Genomic DNA, 16,143 nt, shown 5'->3' with positions numbered 1-16,143 from the left:
ATTTAAGTAGTTTGAAAAGTCACCATATAATGAATATATTCAAAATTTTATACCACTTCTGCATCAAACAAGTGACTGTATCTTCTCAGCAGAAAAACATCTATATTGCTGAACATCAGGACATTCACGGCGGTATCCTGCTGCAGTCGTGGTTTAAAATTCCACTGATCAAGCACAGATACCATATAAGTTAAAAAAAAAAGACTAAATCATTCCAAAACCGATGCAGAAATTTAGCCAACAAGTGTCACACACCCCCTGACTCTCAGCTGATTATGGAGAATATTTTGAGCAGCTACAATGCATGTGATGACAACATGGACGACTGATGCAGAATGACGAGTTAAATTCATCACGTTCCCTTAAACAGCAAAAACATTTTCAGAGGTTTGATTTACATGGAGAACATTTGCTCTTCTGCAGGAGAAGCTGTTAGCTTAGCCCACCAATCAACGTTTTTTAGATTTTCTAACTTGAGTGTTCTGATTGCAGTTTAGCACATACGAATGTCTCACAACTTTAAGAAACAAAAAAAAAGAAAGAAAAAAAAAAAACCTGAAATATCTTTTTAAGGCTTGACTTGTAAATTGGAATTGTTTAGTAAATGCCTTATTGTCAATACCATGTTCCTTGTGAAGGAAATGAAAAGATTATTTTGTTTATCATTATCTTGCTTTCAAAAAAAAAAAAAAAAAAAAAAAAAAAAACCCTAACATCTGGTGTTTAAAAAAACAAAAGAATCCAGAGATTTGGGGCTAAATCGAACAAACATTCATTTCTTGAATTTGCATCTTAACTTTTTTTCTTTTAATGTATGTAAAAATTGTCTTTTGTCAAAATGAACAAAATGAGTTTTAATATGCAGTAATTTAGTGTTGAAACTCTCTGTACAAGTGCTTGTGGACACACACAGAAAATCCACAGACAAAATTAGATGAGGACATTTTGCCTTTTTGCTAACTGTGAAGCTACAGCTAGCATCCTCTTAGCATGAGTCCTACAAACTTGGGTGGGAAACTGGCTTTCTACTTTGCTTGTAGACTAAGCTAACCAGGGGCTGACTGAAGCTTCATGTTCATTCCTAAAATTTCTTGCTTTAAAAACGAAAATTGTCAAAAGGAAGTTTTAGTGTGTGGATCTTCAGGTGTGTTTCCACCTGCAGAGGTTTCAGCATAATGCAGTAAAGATGTCAGCGTCTTTTCACAACACTGGATTGCACTCTTTGTTGCCACTGAACTTCTTAAAGGGGACTCCCGCCAAAATGTTAAAGTATTTCCCAAAGGTTTCCCTTATTAATAATTAAATGACTCTCAGCATGAGATAAAGTCAGCTCTGATGGAGTCCCCCTCTATGAAGCAGCCTCATGTGCCATGATCGTTGCAGTGTCAAACACTGACCATTAGAAATAAGCGCAGTTTTGTCAGCATCTTAGGACAAACAGATTCTGCATGTTGAGCCATTTTATTTATTTGTAAACATGCTTTATTTATTTTTTTGCCTGAATGAACTGTGAAACCAGGGGAGCTCATAACTTTACACTAATTTAACGTCAGATACAAAACATTCGACTGACAGATTGTTCTGATGCCAAAATCAAGAGGCCTTAATTCAGCAAACCTAGATTGTAAGAAGAAAAAAAAAATGTCCAAGTAAAGACTCCTTCGACCTGAAACGAGTCACGAGTGATTCATATATGAAATGTTAAGAAAAACCACTTTTGTACTCATTTTTACAGACTATTTATTAAACTGTGATTTTGTAAGAAATAAAAAATGAATGTGGTCATGTCTTTTTTTTAACATTATGTTGATGTTTACTCACAAACAGGGGTACACCGATACCAATGTTGGGTATTGGACTGATATGTGCGTGTACTCATACTCTGTATTCATAAGTGTTCTGATACTACAGATCCCGATACCAATGTAAACAATTGTTACACTGATGCAAAGAGATTAATCTGTGGAATGAATAAGCTATTAATTTAACTCATTAAAAACAATGTTATTGATTAAAAACCAGAATTTGGCCTCGTCTCGGTGAGAGAAGCTGATTTTAGGTATACAGGTGCTTTTTTACAGCAGTGAACCGAATCCACCAAAAACCACTTTATCGTCCTTTATTGGATGACCCATTAGATTCATCACACCATTTACCACTGTACTTGAGCTGGAAAAAATAACTCATTTCTGACAATGATCCACATAAAAAAAAAAAAAAAAAAAGTCCTTTCACATTTACTAAAACTGGTGCAGGAGTCATACAGTCACCAGCCAGTCTAAAACTTTGTTAAAGAGAAGAGGTGTGTGTGTGTGTGTCTTTATATCTGGGTTTTGGCCTTGCAGGAATAATGGGATCAATAAAAAGACAGATGGGTCTCTGGGAAGCACAAATTTAGTCAGAAGGAAAAAAATTAAGTTGTTGCATCTGGCCTTCTGATCCACACTCCTTACCAGTGAACTATGATGGAATTATTAGTACTCACATCAGTACTCGCTATTGGCAAGTACTTAAGTACATGTATTTGGTAAATGTGGTACTGGGGCATCGCTATTCACAAATAATGGAGACAGAAGATTAATACAAACATTTTTAGTTTTATTAACAATTTGGGGTTTAAATTCAAGACAAAGCAGGATATTTAATAAGATTCAAAGATTCATTTTGTAAATAAATTCCTAATTATCACTTTAGTACTCTGCCTTGCAAAGGGAGTTTAGTTCTTAGAACCTGTTAAGAGTTGGCAACTTTTCTTTGTGGTGCTGTTTGAGTTGTGAAAAATGACGTCATGGAAAAACTGCTGTAAAGTGAAGAGTTGTCACATCTCAACGTCGTGCCGGGTCTCCTCTCAGGTCTAGGGGATTAAGAGGCACATGAGGACATGCGCCATGGAGATGCCCCACCCATCAGGAGATCCAGCAGGAGGATGTAAACAACTATAAACGAACCAAACCTCTTAGGCAGACCACATTCAGACCCAAAAACACCTCGACAAGAAACTCATCTTTTAAAAAGTGTGAATGGAGCAAAAATTAAGTTTGATCTCAAGATTTTTCTGGGAATTTCAGCCTTAATCTATTGACTTAAAACAGACAATAGACTAGGAAAAAAACACTAGGCAGAGCACAATATTATTTCAAGTCATCAAAGTAACCATCACAAGTTATCAATGGGTCTGATGAAGGTGATAAACTGCAAACCTGCAGGGGGAAGAGGTGGTAGTTGATTATATGTAGGGGATTTAAGAGCAGGTAGCAGCTTTTTGTAAAAAAAAGATTTTCAATATCTTGCTTGTTTCATAAATAGTTTTGTTTTTTTTTCATGTTTAAAAAACAAGTGTCCCTACACAGTCACATCTACCATGGCGGATCAGATTCAGTGCTGGATTTCATCTCCACAGTTAGAGATCTTTAAGTTCATCTCACATAACTGGGATGAAGCGTCCATCGCAGAGTGAGACCTTGACAGCACTCACATGCTGCCAGCAATGATTAGTGCATTCATCTTCCAATGGAAAAGGGTGATTAGTGTTGGATATTTCTCAAAGTGGTGGAGAAGTTCCATATCCAAATCATGGATGCGGAGCAGCTATACATCCTTTAAGTGTACAGTCAGTCAGTTGAGACTGATGGGCAGGTCCTCTCCGTATTTGCGGAGAAACTTGCTGTGATTGTGGTCAACGGACCAGAGAGGAGGGAGGTGGCGAGGCTGCATGGTGGTGAGGAAGTGCTGCCTCCAGCGACGCTCCAGGTCCATCAGGCCCCGCAGACCCTGTTCAGCATGAGCTTGCACCACTTTCAGACCGTGAGGCACGTACGTCTCGTTCAATATCCTTTAGAGGAAAGAAGCAGGTGAGGACGAACCATTTGATGCACTTTAAACAAAAAAAAAAAAAAAAAAAAAAAACCTCTAAAGATTAAAAATCCAACATGGGATTAAAGTTAAACTAATTAAATAGCTAGACTGCTAATATTCCCCAACGTTACAGTAAAGAAATGTTAAAGATTGAATCCCAATCAAGTTGGGACACCATTTAAACTGTAAATAAAACAGAATGCATTGATTTACAAATATAATAAACTAATATTTTATTTACAATAAAAAGCACTGAAAAACTAAGAAGCTAAAAGTGTTATTTGTGTTATGAAGAAATATTAGCTCACCTTGAATTTGATCTCAATGCATAAAAAAAAAAAAAAAGAAAAAAGAAAAAGCTGGTACAGGCTAGTTTGAGATAAGTAACACAGTTGGGTATAAAAAGAGCACCTTAGAGAGGCAGAGTCTCAGAAGTAATGACAAAAAGATTGTAGAACAAATTCAGAATGATTCGCCTAAATATTCAATCATCTACAATTAATATTACAGAGATTCAAAGTGGTCTGGAAACATCTCTGTGCGAGAGATTTTGATCAAGAATCAGCAATAGATTATCTTTTGGTCCAAATTCCTGGACCATTATCAAATGCTGGTAAACAAACTAGAATAAAGTTTGAATTAAAAACATAAAAAGAAACTGGACATGGTTTAGCTTAATTTACCCAGGAAATATCTAGACTTTGGCACCTTTTATTTTAGCCTTTTAGCAAAACAAATTTAAGCTCCATCAAAATTAATAGTATGAAAAGAAAAAGCAGATGAATCTGGGGAGTGTTTACATCCAGCTTTGATAAAGGTTTAGAAATGAATCATCTTTCAGTAATTTACATGTAATTACAACTGCTGGGAAAAAGTTGGTTTATGGACAGGTGTGGGCCAGTTCTTTTGTATTTTAATTAAAACAGATTGAATTTTTGGAGCCGATTTTAAGTGTGATATTAGCATTTGGAAATCCAGACTTCAGGTTAAGGAGCTCTTAGACCATCTTCAAACCAGCTGCTTGTTGTGTGGAAAACATTTTTCTTTCTGGCTTCTGTGCAACAGCATGCACATGACTCAGAGTTTTAACATGTTGCCAGTTCTTCCATTAATGAGTGAAGCAGCAAAAACAAAATTTGAAGGCCACCATATCGACCTCATAAATAAAGCAAAAACTTCTTGCTGTTTGCAGGCAGTTTAAACTGCAGACATGCTGCAGCTGCAGTCCCCCAAACATGAATTACAACAGCCTGAAATCATACAGGCCCGGTTGTTATCTGTAACGTAATCCGATCGGGTTTCGGTTATCGGATAGGATCAAATCTTGAAAATGTGTTGTGCTAAAGGGAAATCCAGATTCCGAAATCGGCTTGGAACACGTAATCTAATCCTCGTTATCTGGATAAAACCCTCAGTTTGGGTTGTTCAAAACTTTGATCCAAAAAAACAGGCTTATCCTGATTCCTACAGAGGATAGGATTACAAGGCGGATTTCGGGAAGAACATGTGGTACAACATGTCCGGTACTTCACCACGGGGCTCCGGTGCATCATTAACATTGTCACTGAGAGGACAATTTGCTTTTTCTAAGTTAAGACGTTCCAGAAATATCATGTAGTTGTTCACGGTTTTATATTTGTTGTGGCTCCAATGAGAAATTACACATAATAGTGGATATTCATTATTTCCTGTGTGTCGTCACAAAGGGAAAAGTACTAAATGTGACCCCACACCGTCTCTTCCACCTGTTGCTCTTCACATTACCGGATTAATTTACATGCTGGAAATCCAGATTTGGTGATCCTGAAAAACAGGATTCTGGATCAGGATGATCCAATCCAATGTCGCTTTAAACAACCGGGATAAAAGTAAGCTGGAATACGTGATTCACCGTCCTGAAAATGGGATTCCCAAATCCAGATATCTTTTATCCAGACGAAATTTTTTGAACTGGCCCACAGTGTTTAAACCTAAAGCTCAGATCTGGAACTTGTTTGGTTAAAACAGGAAAATTTAAAAAAGTATATATATCTATAAATTTTTCCAGACTTTTTATCAATTTATACAACAAAAAATTTTTTTTTAATCAGCTTAAGTCTCATATTGTTGCTCCTAATTTCAAGTAATTTAGCTTTTAAAAGTATACTTAAAAAAAAAAAAGATTATTAAAACATCTCTTGGATGTGATAATAAATGCAGGGTATTTGGTGGGATTAAATGGTGAGTCAAAACTCACCTGGTCTCCAGACTGGCCACCTGCTGCAGCACCTCAAGCGTCAGCTTCTCATCCTTTACGTTCAGGAAGTTCTTGATCAGCACCTGCAGCTCCTCTCGACGCTGCTCTGGCAGTCCCTCCCCGGCACCGAGCAGAGCTCGAGCTGCCGAACGCACTCGCCGACGGTCTGAGTCCTCCAGCGGCCGAACTCCCTCTTCGCAGCCCTGAGGGGCGGCAAATTCTTCAGCCAGCTGCTGCTTCAGGAAGCTGTCGTGCACGTTGGAAGCAGCGTGGCAGCTTGTGCAGAGCAGCAGGATGTCATGCGAGTTGTGGTCCTTCATCTCCGTAGGGAAGTGCCGTCTGTACTCGTGTGGAACAATGTTTTTCCTGTTAAACCAGGAGGAGTCCAAGTTAGTGACTCGAGATGTCAACATCTTCAGTCACAGAGCTAAATGTAATAAAAAAAAAACGAGTGGGGCTTTTAAACCTGATGTAGGAATCAGCTTTGCCACAGACGACACAGAGATTCTCTTTGGCTGTCAGATAGTAGTCCTGCTGCGAGTCGGGACGTCCTGATGGCTCAAACAGCAGCCGCACAACAAAAGGATCTTCACTCTGAAGCACTGCAACATAAAACGACATACAACAAAAATGTAGCAAGATTAAACCCGCAGGACTACAGATAAAATATCCAAATTTACTACAAATAAAAAGAGTTAATATCAAGCAACTTCACACCTGATTACAGGACGTTACATTTAGTAAAAACCAAACAATGCATAATGGCACAAACTCGTCATACCAGCTGTCAAGCACGGTGGTGGAGGGATGATGATTTGGACTTGCTACAATCAAATCAAAGCCAAGAGTTCAATCAGAGACCATCTAACCAGTGGCTAAACTTGGTAATCAAAAATTTTATATTTTGCCTTTATACACCAAGTAAAAACATCTGTCTCCTTTACCTACTCTCTTACCACACTGGGCTCAATTTCACAGAAATCATTAAATCCATTTTTTTTTTTTTTTTTTTACAGCGCTCTGAAAAGTGAAAGACCAGACAAGCATCCCTTGGCCATATCCATCTGCTTTATATTGTTAAGGTACTCCTTGTGGGATTAAGAAGTAGTGATTGTCTAACTATTCAGGTTAATATTAGGTGCTATTTGAATGGCTACTTGACCACAACCCTTTGATTTTATGAAACAGTTTACCTCCAATTCCTTTATCTAGGTACCACTTGGCTTTCTTTTTGTCACAGGTACACAGAGGCTGACCATCAGGTGCATAGAGAAAACAGTTATCGTACAGAGGAGACTTCCTGTAACAAGCAGAGAACAGAGAAGCATATAAACTGCAGATTCTGTTTAAACTGTTTCCTCTCCGTCCTCAGTAAGGTTCAGTCTCTACTCACCTGGCAGAATAGCCAACACCCAGGGGCTTCCTCTTGTTATTTTTTCGAGGGTCTGGGACTTGCTGATCTCCAGACTCTGGGCTTTCATTAACTGCTGGTTTCCGTGTCCGCCGCCTTCTCTCTCCTTCGCCTGCCTTGTCATCTCCGTCTCCTCGGCCCCTGAAAGGAACATCCACCAGACCCTGACAGCGGGAGGCCAGCTCAGAGAAAGAGCCCCCACTGGGAAAGGAGGGTCCGGCTTCAGATTGGAGGCTGAGGAGGTGGAGAAAGAGCGCGATGGAAACCTGAGCATCTCTGGCAGCGTAGGTTATCTGGAGAGGGAAGATTCAGAGGCCTGTAATAGCTTATTTCCCCATTTCGCTTTCAAAGTTAAATGCAATAGAAATCTTTTCTAGAATAAATCAATTTCATTCTTTACCTGCTCTAACGTCAACTGATCTGCTTCCCAGTCACTGCAGCGCAACTCCAAAGATTTATCTAAAGATATGTTCAACAGATCTGAAGCCAAAGACTTCAGACTGAGGCCATTGTTCACAGAAGATTGCCTAAAAGTGGGGAAATACTCATAAATATGGCACACAATTTAAATAAATGAATAAAATTAAGTTATTTCAATAACTAGCAACAGCCAAGCTCTACCTCTGTCTTAAGGCAAGGTAACGCAGGTCGACCGTACACATCAGCGACAGGCCATAGTCGCGTGTCAGACGCTTCCCGTCTTCATAACAACCAACGCCAACCTTCAAAATGTTTGGGTCTCTGAGAACTTCCATCAAGCTGAGTGGGAATGGCTGCTGCCCATGGCGAAACACCAGCAGCCTCACCAGCACACACAGACCTGAGTACGTGGCCAACTGCAGCAGGGAAACTGCGCAGGCTCGACCCTTTGCCGATACCTGCGACAAAAAGCGGCTGGCTCAGACATGACGGAAACATCTTAAACTGGAAGAGGATGTTTAAAGGAAAATTCCACCCAGATTGTTTTTACATTGTTAAAATATCAAGATAACAAATTAATATAGACATGCTTGGTGCTGTGATTCCAGCATTGCTCTTTTTTAAGCCAAACCCATTCAATTTAGGTGGATTTTTTTCTCTCTTTTTAAATATACAAACATGCAAAAGGTATTTCTTACGCCATCGGTCTTTACCCATTCACAGTCAAACCCCAGCACAGGGAAGACTGATAGGTCCTTTTGCATCAGAGGCCACAACTGCTGCCACTCCTGCTCACAGCTGATCATCACTGGTTTCACCCCCAGCAGCTGATCAGATGACAGGGTTTGGACAGGAGGGGGCATTTTTGTGGTCTGACACTCCACTGTCTTAAATTCTTTCTCTGCGTTATGTGGAGGCTGGATGTACTGAAACTCCACTGCTGGGAATTCCTTCTCCACAGGACATGGATCTTCCACAGAATCAGCCACCTTCTGGACGGAAGGCAACTTCTTCCTTTTGGTTCGATACACCCGCCATATGAGGAGCCCTCCTAGGGTTGCCCCTAGTACTGTTGTTATGATGGTGGTTAAAGGCCCTCGGTGAGACATGCTGACTTACAGTGATTTTAAAAACAGACTGAACAATTCAAACCTGGAGAAGAAAAGAAAATAGTTTATATGTGGACAGATCAAAAATTAAGCAAACTGCCAATTAATGTATCTTACCTTCTTTGTGTCAGTGAGCCCCCATGCAAACCCTGCTGTTTCTGTCACCTTGATGGGCTCCGGACATCTCTTAAGAGAAAGTGACATTGTTTTGTTTAAAAAAAAAAAACCTTTAATGTTACTGCTTTCATATCATCTAATTGATGACAGGTTAGCAAGTAGTTCTTGATTTGAAGTTATAACATCTACAGGTTACCATGGAAAAATACTGAAAATTTTTAGCCAAGGACTGTAACCAATTTTGGTGCCTCAAAGCTGGAACAAGATGAAATATAGTAGGTACATATAGTAGGTATATGGTACGTCATAATTTTCCTCCAAGTTTACCTTCTTTAGGAATGGTTTCTTGACAGCCATCCTTTGATAATAGAGAATTTGTAATGAGGCTTTAGTGAACAGATGATCAACTGAAGCTCCAAGTGCATCTCTCAGTTCCTGTGTCAGGTTTTTACTACATTTTCTTTCAGCTACTGTTCATCAGTTTCCTGTTTTTAAGGACACACAGCGCACCATGCTCAGCTATGTCAGGTTTTCAGTGTATCACATTTTTTGTAGCTGGAACATAAAGAAATGTAAGCAAATGATGCGACTTTGTGGCAAGATGTCCAGAGATACTGTTAAAATGTTTAGCAAATTGTTAGTTATATGCAACATGGCTTTCATTTATACTTTAAGTTCGGTACTTTTACTGTGCTTCAATGACTCGAAAAGTCTTATTTAAATCAATATTCATTTCAAAATGGTACCAGGACTGGACTGAAATTGAGTGAAAAAATAAAAAAGTAAAACTTGGGAAGAGCTTAAGGAAGCTCGAAGAACCATCTGGCTGCTTGGAAACAAAATAATAGATCAGAGGTGGCTCAAGACTTGTGCACAATACCATTTACGTCGCTATATAAACGAAGACAGGTGTTTAGTTATCCTCCTACGATGTGAAGTCAAACCGCAAATCTATCGCCGATGTTACATGTTTAATAGTCAACGAGACAAATTCCCCATAATGACCTCTGTTTTAAGTTAGCATCCAGCTGTCACTGAAAACAGCTAGCAAGCAGCTTTGTTCGAAGCTGAAGCATACTTATGCCAGACTCTACTCTTAATTAGTATTTTACTTAAAATACATATTTGTCTCACATGCAGAAGGTACAAAGGTTGCTTTTCAAAGCTTCTCTGGTCAATTTTGTCGTTCAGCTGCTAGCTCCAACAGTTAGCCGGCTGCCTAGCTAACACCTTAACTCGCGCGCTAATAGCACGTTTCTGATCACTGCGGCGACACTACTGCTTAACAACAAGGCACGTGAGAACACTGCCTGGTACACAACCTTACCTTCACGTTTCTGCTCTACAAAACGCCACTTTCACACACATGTACACTTGTTTGCAGTACTGATCCATATCTTCCGGGCTGCCTTTATAACCACTCTGTTGCAGAGGGGAGGACGTTTTCAGCCAGCGCCACCTGGTGGACAGACGGACTAACACCACAGACCACGGAGAGAGAACATAATCCACTTAAAGATTACTTTCTTTCTTTAATCTCACATGCAAGTGAAAAGTTTGAATATAGGTTAACTATTTTAAAGTTTGGTTATCTATTCATGCTGTAACTCATGGGTTTTGACTAAAATAAATAAATAAAATCCAGCATCTTCAAGTTTTTAATCACAAACAGTTCAGCTTGAAACAATCAGCAAGCAATTATTTTTCATTCTAGAAATCTTAAAAGAAAAGGTCAGTTAACCATTTAAAGAACAATAGTCATTTTCTCAGACTTAACAGGCTTTTTATATTTTATTAAATCAAGAACACACTCAGTTTTGTCCTCTACCACCATAAATTTATTCAATCTTTGAGCTTCAGTATTTCTCCAATGATCTGGAATAAAGAAATGAAACAATTACAAAATGGAAAAAAAGATCAGAGAACAAATCTTCACAGGTTCGGTTAAAAAAAAACAAAAAAAAAACACACACACACACAAAAACAAACATGACAGAGAGAAATAAAGTGAGAGAAGAAATCGGTTTTTTTTTTATCTCCCTGCGGTTTTCTGCTGGCAGTTCAGACCACAGCAGTCTAACGGAGGTCAGGCCAGATCAGCATGCAGCTTCTCAGCTACTGAAGCACCACAACTGACTAACCCATGTTGATCAAGATCACCTGTGAGGTCAAACAACCTATTTTAGTGCTTGTGCAAAGTTTAAAAAAAAAAATTAAAAATGAACTACTAAAAAAAGTAACCCAAGTAGCAGTGAAACAGGATTGTTGCATCCTACTGTGTTAAATAATGATAATAATTACAAAAAATAGATTGTTACCACACACACAAAAAAAAGAAACAAGTAAAATGTTAAGTACTGATTTGTACTAAACTATTCAAATTTAAGTACAGGTAAGAGAGAGGCAACCATTTAGGCACCGCCACCAATGCTAGGTCCACATTGATTGTTGCTGCAAAGATACCTTATTTATTGTGAGATGCTTCACATCCAATCACAGGATGCAACAGATGGCAATAAAGAGGGTTTTTGATTTTTTTTTTAAATGGGGGGAAAAAAGTTAAGCAGCTGTCCCTTCACAAAAATCTCTTTACATCACATTAAAATTAGCACTGCTATGAGCTGTGTGTACAGTATAGATTCTTTATAGATATATATCTATGTATAATATATACGATCATATCTTGTATCCATGAACATAAACGTTTCATTGTAGCTAGCCTCTGCCTTTGGCAAGATTACTTACAACTCTTCTGTTAGATTCCAAAGCTATTTAAAATATACTTAATGCATAAAAATAAAGATTTTGGCATTGTCTCCCTCTATTTTTATGATTGGGAAGTTATCAATGAGAACTTCTCGTAAGGAAGTGGAGTTCTCTCAGTGCTGCGATTCCTCTGCCAGGTGAGGGAGGCTTCGTCTTGCCTACAGGGTTCGCAGGGAGCTGGGCAGGGAAGGTCGAGCAAAGGGGGGCTGGCTGGGCGTGGCTCGGCACAGATACTCCACAGGGTAATGACAACCTTGCGCTTAGAAGCACAAACAAACAATACAGACAATGCTAATGAGATGTCTGGGGAGTTGCACCCTTAACAGCAACCTGTTTTGGGTTTTGTCTTGTTTTTTTATTCTTTGATCGCTGTGCAGAGTTCTGCTCCCTGCTGAGTCAACATCTCCCAGCACTTCTCTCCCCTTGCTGAATGTGTCCATTAAAACACGGGGAGAAGGCAGGAGGGCTCTCCCAACTGTTTGCTCCAGTCTTTTTTGTCCAGAACTTGCTGGTTACAGTCTTCAGAGCTGGATCTCAAAGGTTTTCTGCAGCTCGGTGGAGAAGGGGTTTGTGGGGGAGGGTGTGGTGCGTTGATGCGAGCGGCTCTCCAGTGCTGCCCACTGGGCTTCAAAAGCATCTTCCTGCGGAGGAGGCGGCAGGGGCTGGGTAGATGGGGAGGATGGAGCAATTTGAGATGAAGCAGCCCAATTGTCGGCGCCATTAAAAGTAACACTGCCGTTGGAGGGCTGGAGGGGGGCAGGGATTACCGTGGCAGGCTGAGGAGGTTTGATGAAGGGGCTGATGTTACTGATGACCTGAGCATCATGCTGGGGTATCGTGGAGGCAGGGATGGGGAACTGCTGGGGCTGTGCAGCGGAGCCGAACACATTAGCCACCATCTGCGAGGGAGTGATGCCGAACACGGGCACGCTAGGCTGAGGAAACGGAAGGCCATTGGACACCGGGTAGGAGGCAGGAGCCTGGCCGTGGAAAGCAGGCTGGCGGGGGGGCAACATGGGCACAGCTGGGGGTAGAGAAGGCATGAAGGCCACCTGTGGAACGGGGGGAACGGGAGCCACGGGCATCGGCACTGGGCAGGTGAACGGCTGGGGGGGAGGGGTGGTTCCTGTGATGATCGGGTTGGGCTGCGGGGCTCGGACAGATTTGGTGACTTCATCTAACCATCGGTCTGCTTCTGATGGCGTGCGTTTGTGAGAAGACATAGTTGGAGAAGCAGTGGGAGGGAGGACTATCACAGGTGTTGTTGACGACCAGTCACTTCCTGTCAGGAGAAAGCAGAAACAGATCAAGACTCTTATTATCAACTCACTTAATTTAGTAAAACATGTTCATCATATTGCGTAGATATGATGAGATGTAAACAAAAATACTTCCTCTGTTGTGGATTTGATCTCAGAGTGCACATTTCAGCCTCTTCAAGGAGATTCTTACCTGGCTGCGCAGATGCTGGAGCCCCTACTGGGTTTTGAGCCCAGGGATTAGTTTCTCGAGCAGGGAGAGCAGAGGGCATGACTGGGGGGTTAGCAGGAGCAGCAGCAACAGAGAAGGCAGGCATTGTGCCATTCACTACAAGCACATAAGAGATAAAAGCAAGTATATCGAGCAAGTGGAACAAAAGATGCAAACAGATCTTCAGTTAGACATGCGCAATGTTGCCATGCAGGGAATGAGCAGTCTAAAAAATGTTAACCACATCTATAAAACCGGGGTTATAAACTCAGAAAGAGGCACACATTCTCCAGCTCTAAATTCAGCCTGATTGTGGGTAATGTAGACTGTAACTCTGAAATACTGTTAATTATACCCAGGTCTTCAGTAATTTACCTGTTATTTTGTTATTTAAAACTACATCTTCTCTGGGATTTACAGCATATATTTTGTTGTTTGATGTCAATGCCAACTCAAAAAACCCCCAAACAACAAAAACAGAGGTTGTTATTTGGGCTCCCTCAGGCTGAAACGTGAAAAGTTCAGCTAGCAGGAGACCAGTACATCAGGAAGATTAGAAAACTTAATTTTCTTATTTGTTAATGAATTTTCTGAGAGGCCCTGCCATTACTAAAAAAGGCTTTTTAAATTTTGGCAGAAAAGTCGTCCAAATTGGGAACAGTTCTTTAAGTGACTCTAAAGGGTGTTAGTGAAGTTAATTGTTTATGGAGCTGATGTTTACCCATGAAATTGTGTCAACTACTGAAAAAAGGACATATTGACTCATTTAATGCTACATAATAAGCCCTCTCCAACCAGCACTGGGGAACTAAAGCAGTTTACTAAACACAACTGTAACCTTTGATCTATTTTACAAGAGAAAACAGCATGCAGGCTGCACAACAAGTTGTATAAGATGAGTTTTTACCTGGGGCCACAGGAGACTGTGGAGACGAAGCTGGTTTGGGCATCGGAGCTGAGGAGAAAGGGTCCTCGGGGGGACCACTGAAAGCTGTGGTGATCTGAGTACACAGCGAACTGATGCTTTCACCTTCTCCTTCTACCTCAGGGACTGCAAGAGGAAAATTAAAACAGGCAAAGGAATTCAGGTTAATCTAAGAGCTTCATTCTCTACAGTGATGATACAGATTTCTGTGAATGTGTTTAAGTTCAGTTCAGAATTAAATTCTTATCTTTAAGGTAAATTATTTAAGACAAAGGAAAATTTTAGTAGTATGGCCTTTTAAGAAAAAAATCATTGCCATTATTGAGGATGTAAACATGGAAGTTTTACAACCCTGAATGTTTAGTGAACATGGCTGCTCATGTTTAATAGTCATGAAATCATTTGTACCTCTGGAGAATAAACAAAACTTGTCCATGAGACAGTAATAAAAGACTTCCTAAGACCCATCTCTATTTTCCTGCTGAGTATGGACAAGCTGGCCTTGTTTACGTATCCTTTCTCCAAGAAAGTTAATCCCTGGAGTTAAAACGTCACCTGTGTTTTTCATGGGAAAGTCAGATTTGCGCTGCATGGTGGACGGCAGCTCGTTCATACGCAGCGACAGCTGTCGTTTGAAAGGAGACGTCTTCTGACTGAGCGCTGGGAAGCCTCTGAAGGAGCCCTGCCTGGCGAGAGCCTCGGCCGGCGCGTGTCGACGGGGTATTGCCTGAGGTCCCAGCATGGGGATGGAGAGAGGCGGGGAGGACGAGGGGGATGGGGAGCCTCCTGTCTCGTGAGCCGAGTTTGTGATGCTGTTGGCCGAGTTCCCAGCAACCTTCACGTCTGTGTCCACTGTTGGAAGAAGGGTGACAATGAGTCAACAGCGCTCCATGGAAAATAAAAACAGCCAAGGAATTTCACAAGAAGCCAAGTGACAGGTCCAGAAATTCAAAGTTCCACACTTCGAATACAAACCCTTTTTAACATCCTGTAGCTGCCTCATGATTTCCTCCCGCTCTGCTGCCTCTGTTGCCGTAGTAACCCGAAACGAGCCCTCACGAGTGAAAGTGGTTCTGTTAGCATCAAAGGTTGCTGTGACCCCACACTCCTTCTCTCGTTTCTGTTTTCGCTCCAGACAAGCAGCGAATGCACAACCCACAGCATGACTGAGACGCTCGCCCTGAAAAGGACGATGCAAAATATAAATCCCATCTAAGAAATGAATATTGTGACCATGTCAATACACTGATGCAAAGTTAAAAAAAATAATAAAATACAGTCAAAACAGCCTTGCTAATTTTAAAATCTGTCCTGAGATTTTTATCTGCAGTGAGCTGTTTTTTTACCAGAGTTAATGAATAAATAAATACAGCAGTGGTTAAATGATATCTTACGGAGTCTTTAATTGCCATAAAACAATGGCAGATCCAACGTCGTGTAGTCCCATCTCTGCAGATGTAAGAGAACGCCCTCTCGAAGTTCCTGTCTGGAGCGCAAAATGACACCTTCTCTATCGTCTGGTCCAGAATCAGGTCCTGCAACAAATGTTTCCCTCATTATCATCACATAAGACAGTGTGGTCAGAGTTTAATGAACTGAAGTCAAGTCATTTCAAACCCAAAGATTTTGGTAAAAACTATCTGGCATAAAGATCTCAAATAAAACTGAACTACTGGCTTCGGATACACAAGTCTTACCGCTGACCATGACCATTACACTGAGAGTGACACTGAAAAGTAATGTGTCATTCAGGGAGAAAAGCTGGATGTTAAGAATGATTTATTTGCTTCTAATAGGACTTGGGTCTCTTTTTATACTGCTCAAAAATCCTGTT

The 16,143-nt window shown here is 40.6% G+C and overlaps 2 protein-coding genes across 8 annotated transcripts in view; both read right to left on the bottom strand.

Annotated features, from left to right (window-relative positions):
- Window positions 1-2,584: 2,584 nt before the first annotated feature.
- Window positions 2,585-14,871, bottom strand: exd2 (exonuclease 3'-5' domain containing 2). 3 transcript variants are annotated; one of them, XM_041971819.1, is made up of 10 exons: window positions 10,476-10,612; window positions 9,149-9,217; window positions 8,621-9,074; window positions 8,124-8,380; window positions 7,903-8,029; window positions 7,485-7,795; window positions 7,285-7,391; window positions 6,558-6,693; window positions 6,092-6,457; window positions 2,585-3,832 (listed from the first exon to the last, which is right to left on the bottom strand). In XM_041971819.1, exons 3-10 carry the CDS (start codon window positions 9,029-9,031, stop codon window positions 3,616-3,618), a joined length of 1,932 nt encoding a protein of 643 aa, XP_041827753.1. In that variant the 5' UTR covers window positions 9,032-9,074; window positions 9,149-9,217; window positions 10,476-10,612; the 3' UTR covers window positions 2,585-3,615. The 3 variants fall into 3 exon arrangements, with proteins under 3 accessions (XP_041827753.1, XP_041827754.1, XP_041827755.1); XM_041971820.1 differs by having other exon boundaries at window positions 8,636-9,074; XM_041971821.1 differs by lacking the exons at window positions 9,149-9,217; window positions 10,476-10,612 and adding an exon at window positions 14,860-14,871 and having other exon boundaries at window positions 8,621-8,805.
- numb (NUMB endocytic adaptor protein) overlaps window positions 8,312-16,143 on the bottom strand; it is a 47,382-nt gene continuing 39,550 nt past the window's right edge. For 2 of the 5 annotated variants that reach the window (XM_041971813.1, XM_041971814.1), the window contains 6 exons: window positions 15,704-15,844; window positions 15,285-15,489; window positions 14,865-15,161; window positions 14,292-14,435; window positions 13,367-13,501; window positions 10,969-13,196 (listed from right to left, as the gene is read on the bottom strand). In XM_041971813.1, the coding sequence (XP_041827747.1) occupies window positions 12,436-13,196; window positions 13,367-13,501; window positions 14,292-14,435; window positions 14,865-15,161; window positions 15,285-15,489; window positions 15,704-15,844 (1,683 nt within the window). In that variant the 3' untranslated portion in view covers window positions 10,969-12,435. Of the gene's footprint in view, window positions 8,323-10,968; window positions 13,197-13,366; window positions 13,502-14,291; window positions 14,436-14,864; window positions 15,162-15,284; window positions 15,490-15,703; window positions 15,845-16,143 lie in introns of those variants that run through there. The other 3 variants (XM_041971815.1, XM_041971816.1, XR_006008670.1) reach the window with 2 other exon arrangements.

This window comes from Melanotaenia boesemani, chromosome 20 (assembly GCF_017639745.1).
Source record: "Melanotaenia boesemani isolate fMelBoe1 chromosome 20, fMelBoe1.pri, whole genome shotgun sequence".
Lineage (NCBI taxonomy): Eukaryota > Metazoa > Chordata > Actinopteri > Atheriniformes > Melanotaeniidae > Melanotaenia > Melanotaenia boesemani.
The sequence above is the reverse complement of the archived record's forward strand: the minus strand, read 5'-3'. Positions and strand labels throughout refer to the sequence as shown.

Bases quoted from the DNA above. Each gene is read 5' to 3' on its own strand.
- exd2 (XM_041971819.1), bottom strand. From the start codon at position 9,031: ATGTCTCACCGAGGGCCTTTAACCACCATCATAACAACAGTACTAGGG. The intron at 8,381-8,620 runs GTAAGAAATACC...TTTTTGTCGCAG, and splicing joins AATGGGTAAAGACCGATGGC to GTATCGGCAAAGGGTCGAGC. The intron at 6,694-7,284 runs GTAAACTGTTTC...TTTATGTTGCAG, and splicing joins CCTAGATAAAGGAATTGGAG to TGCTTCAGAGTGAAGATCCT.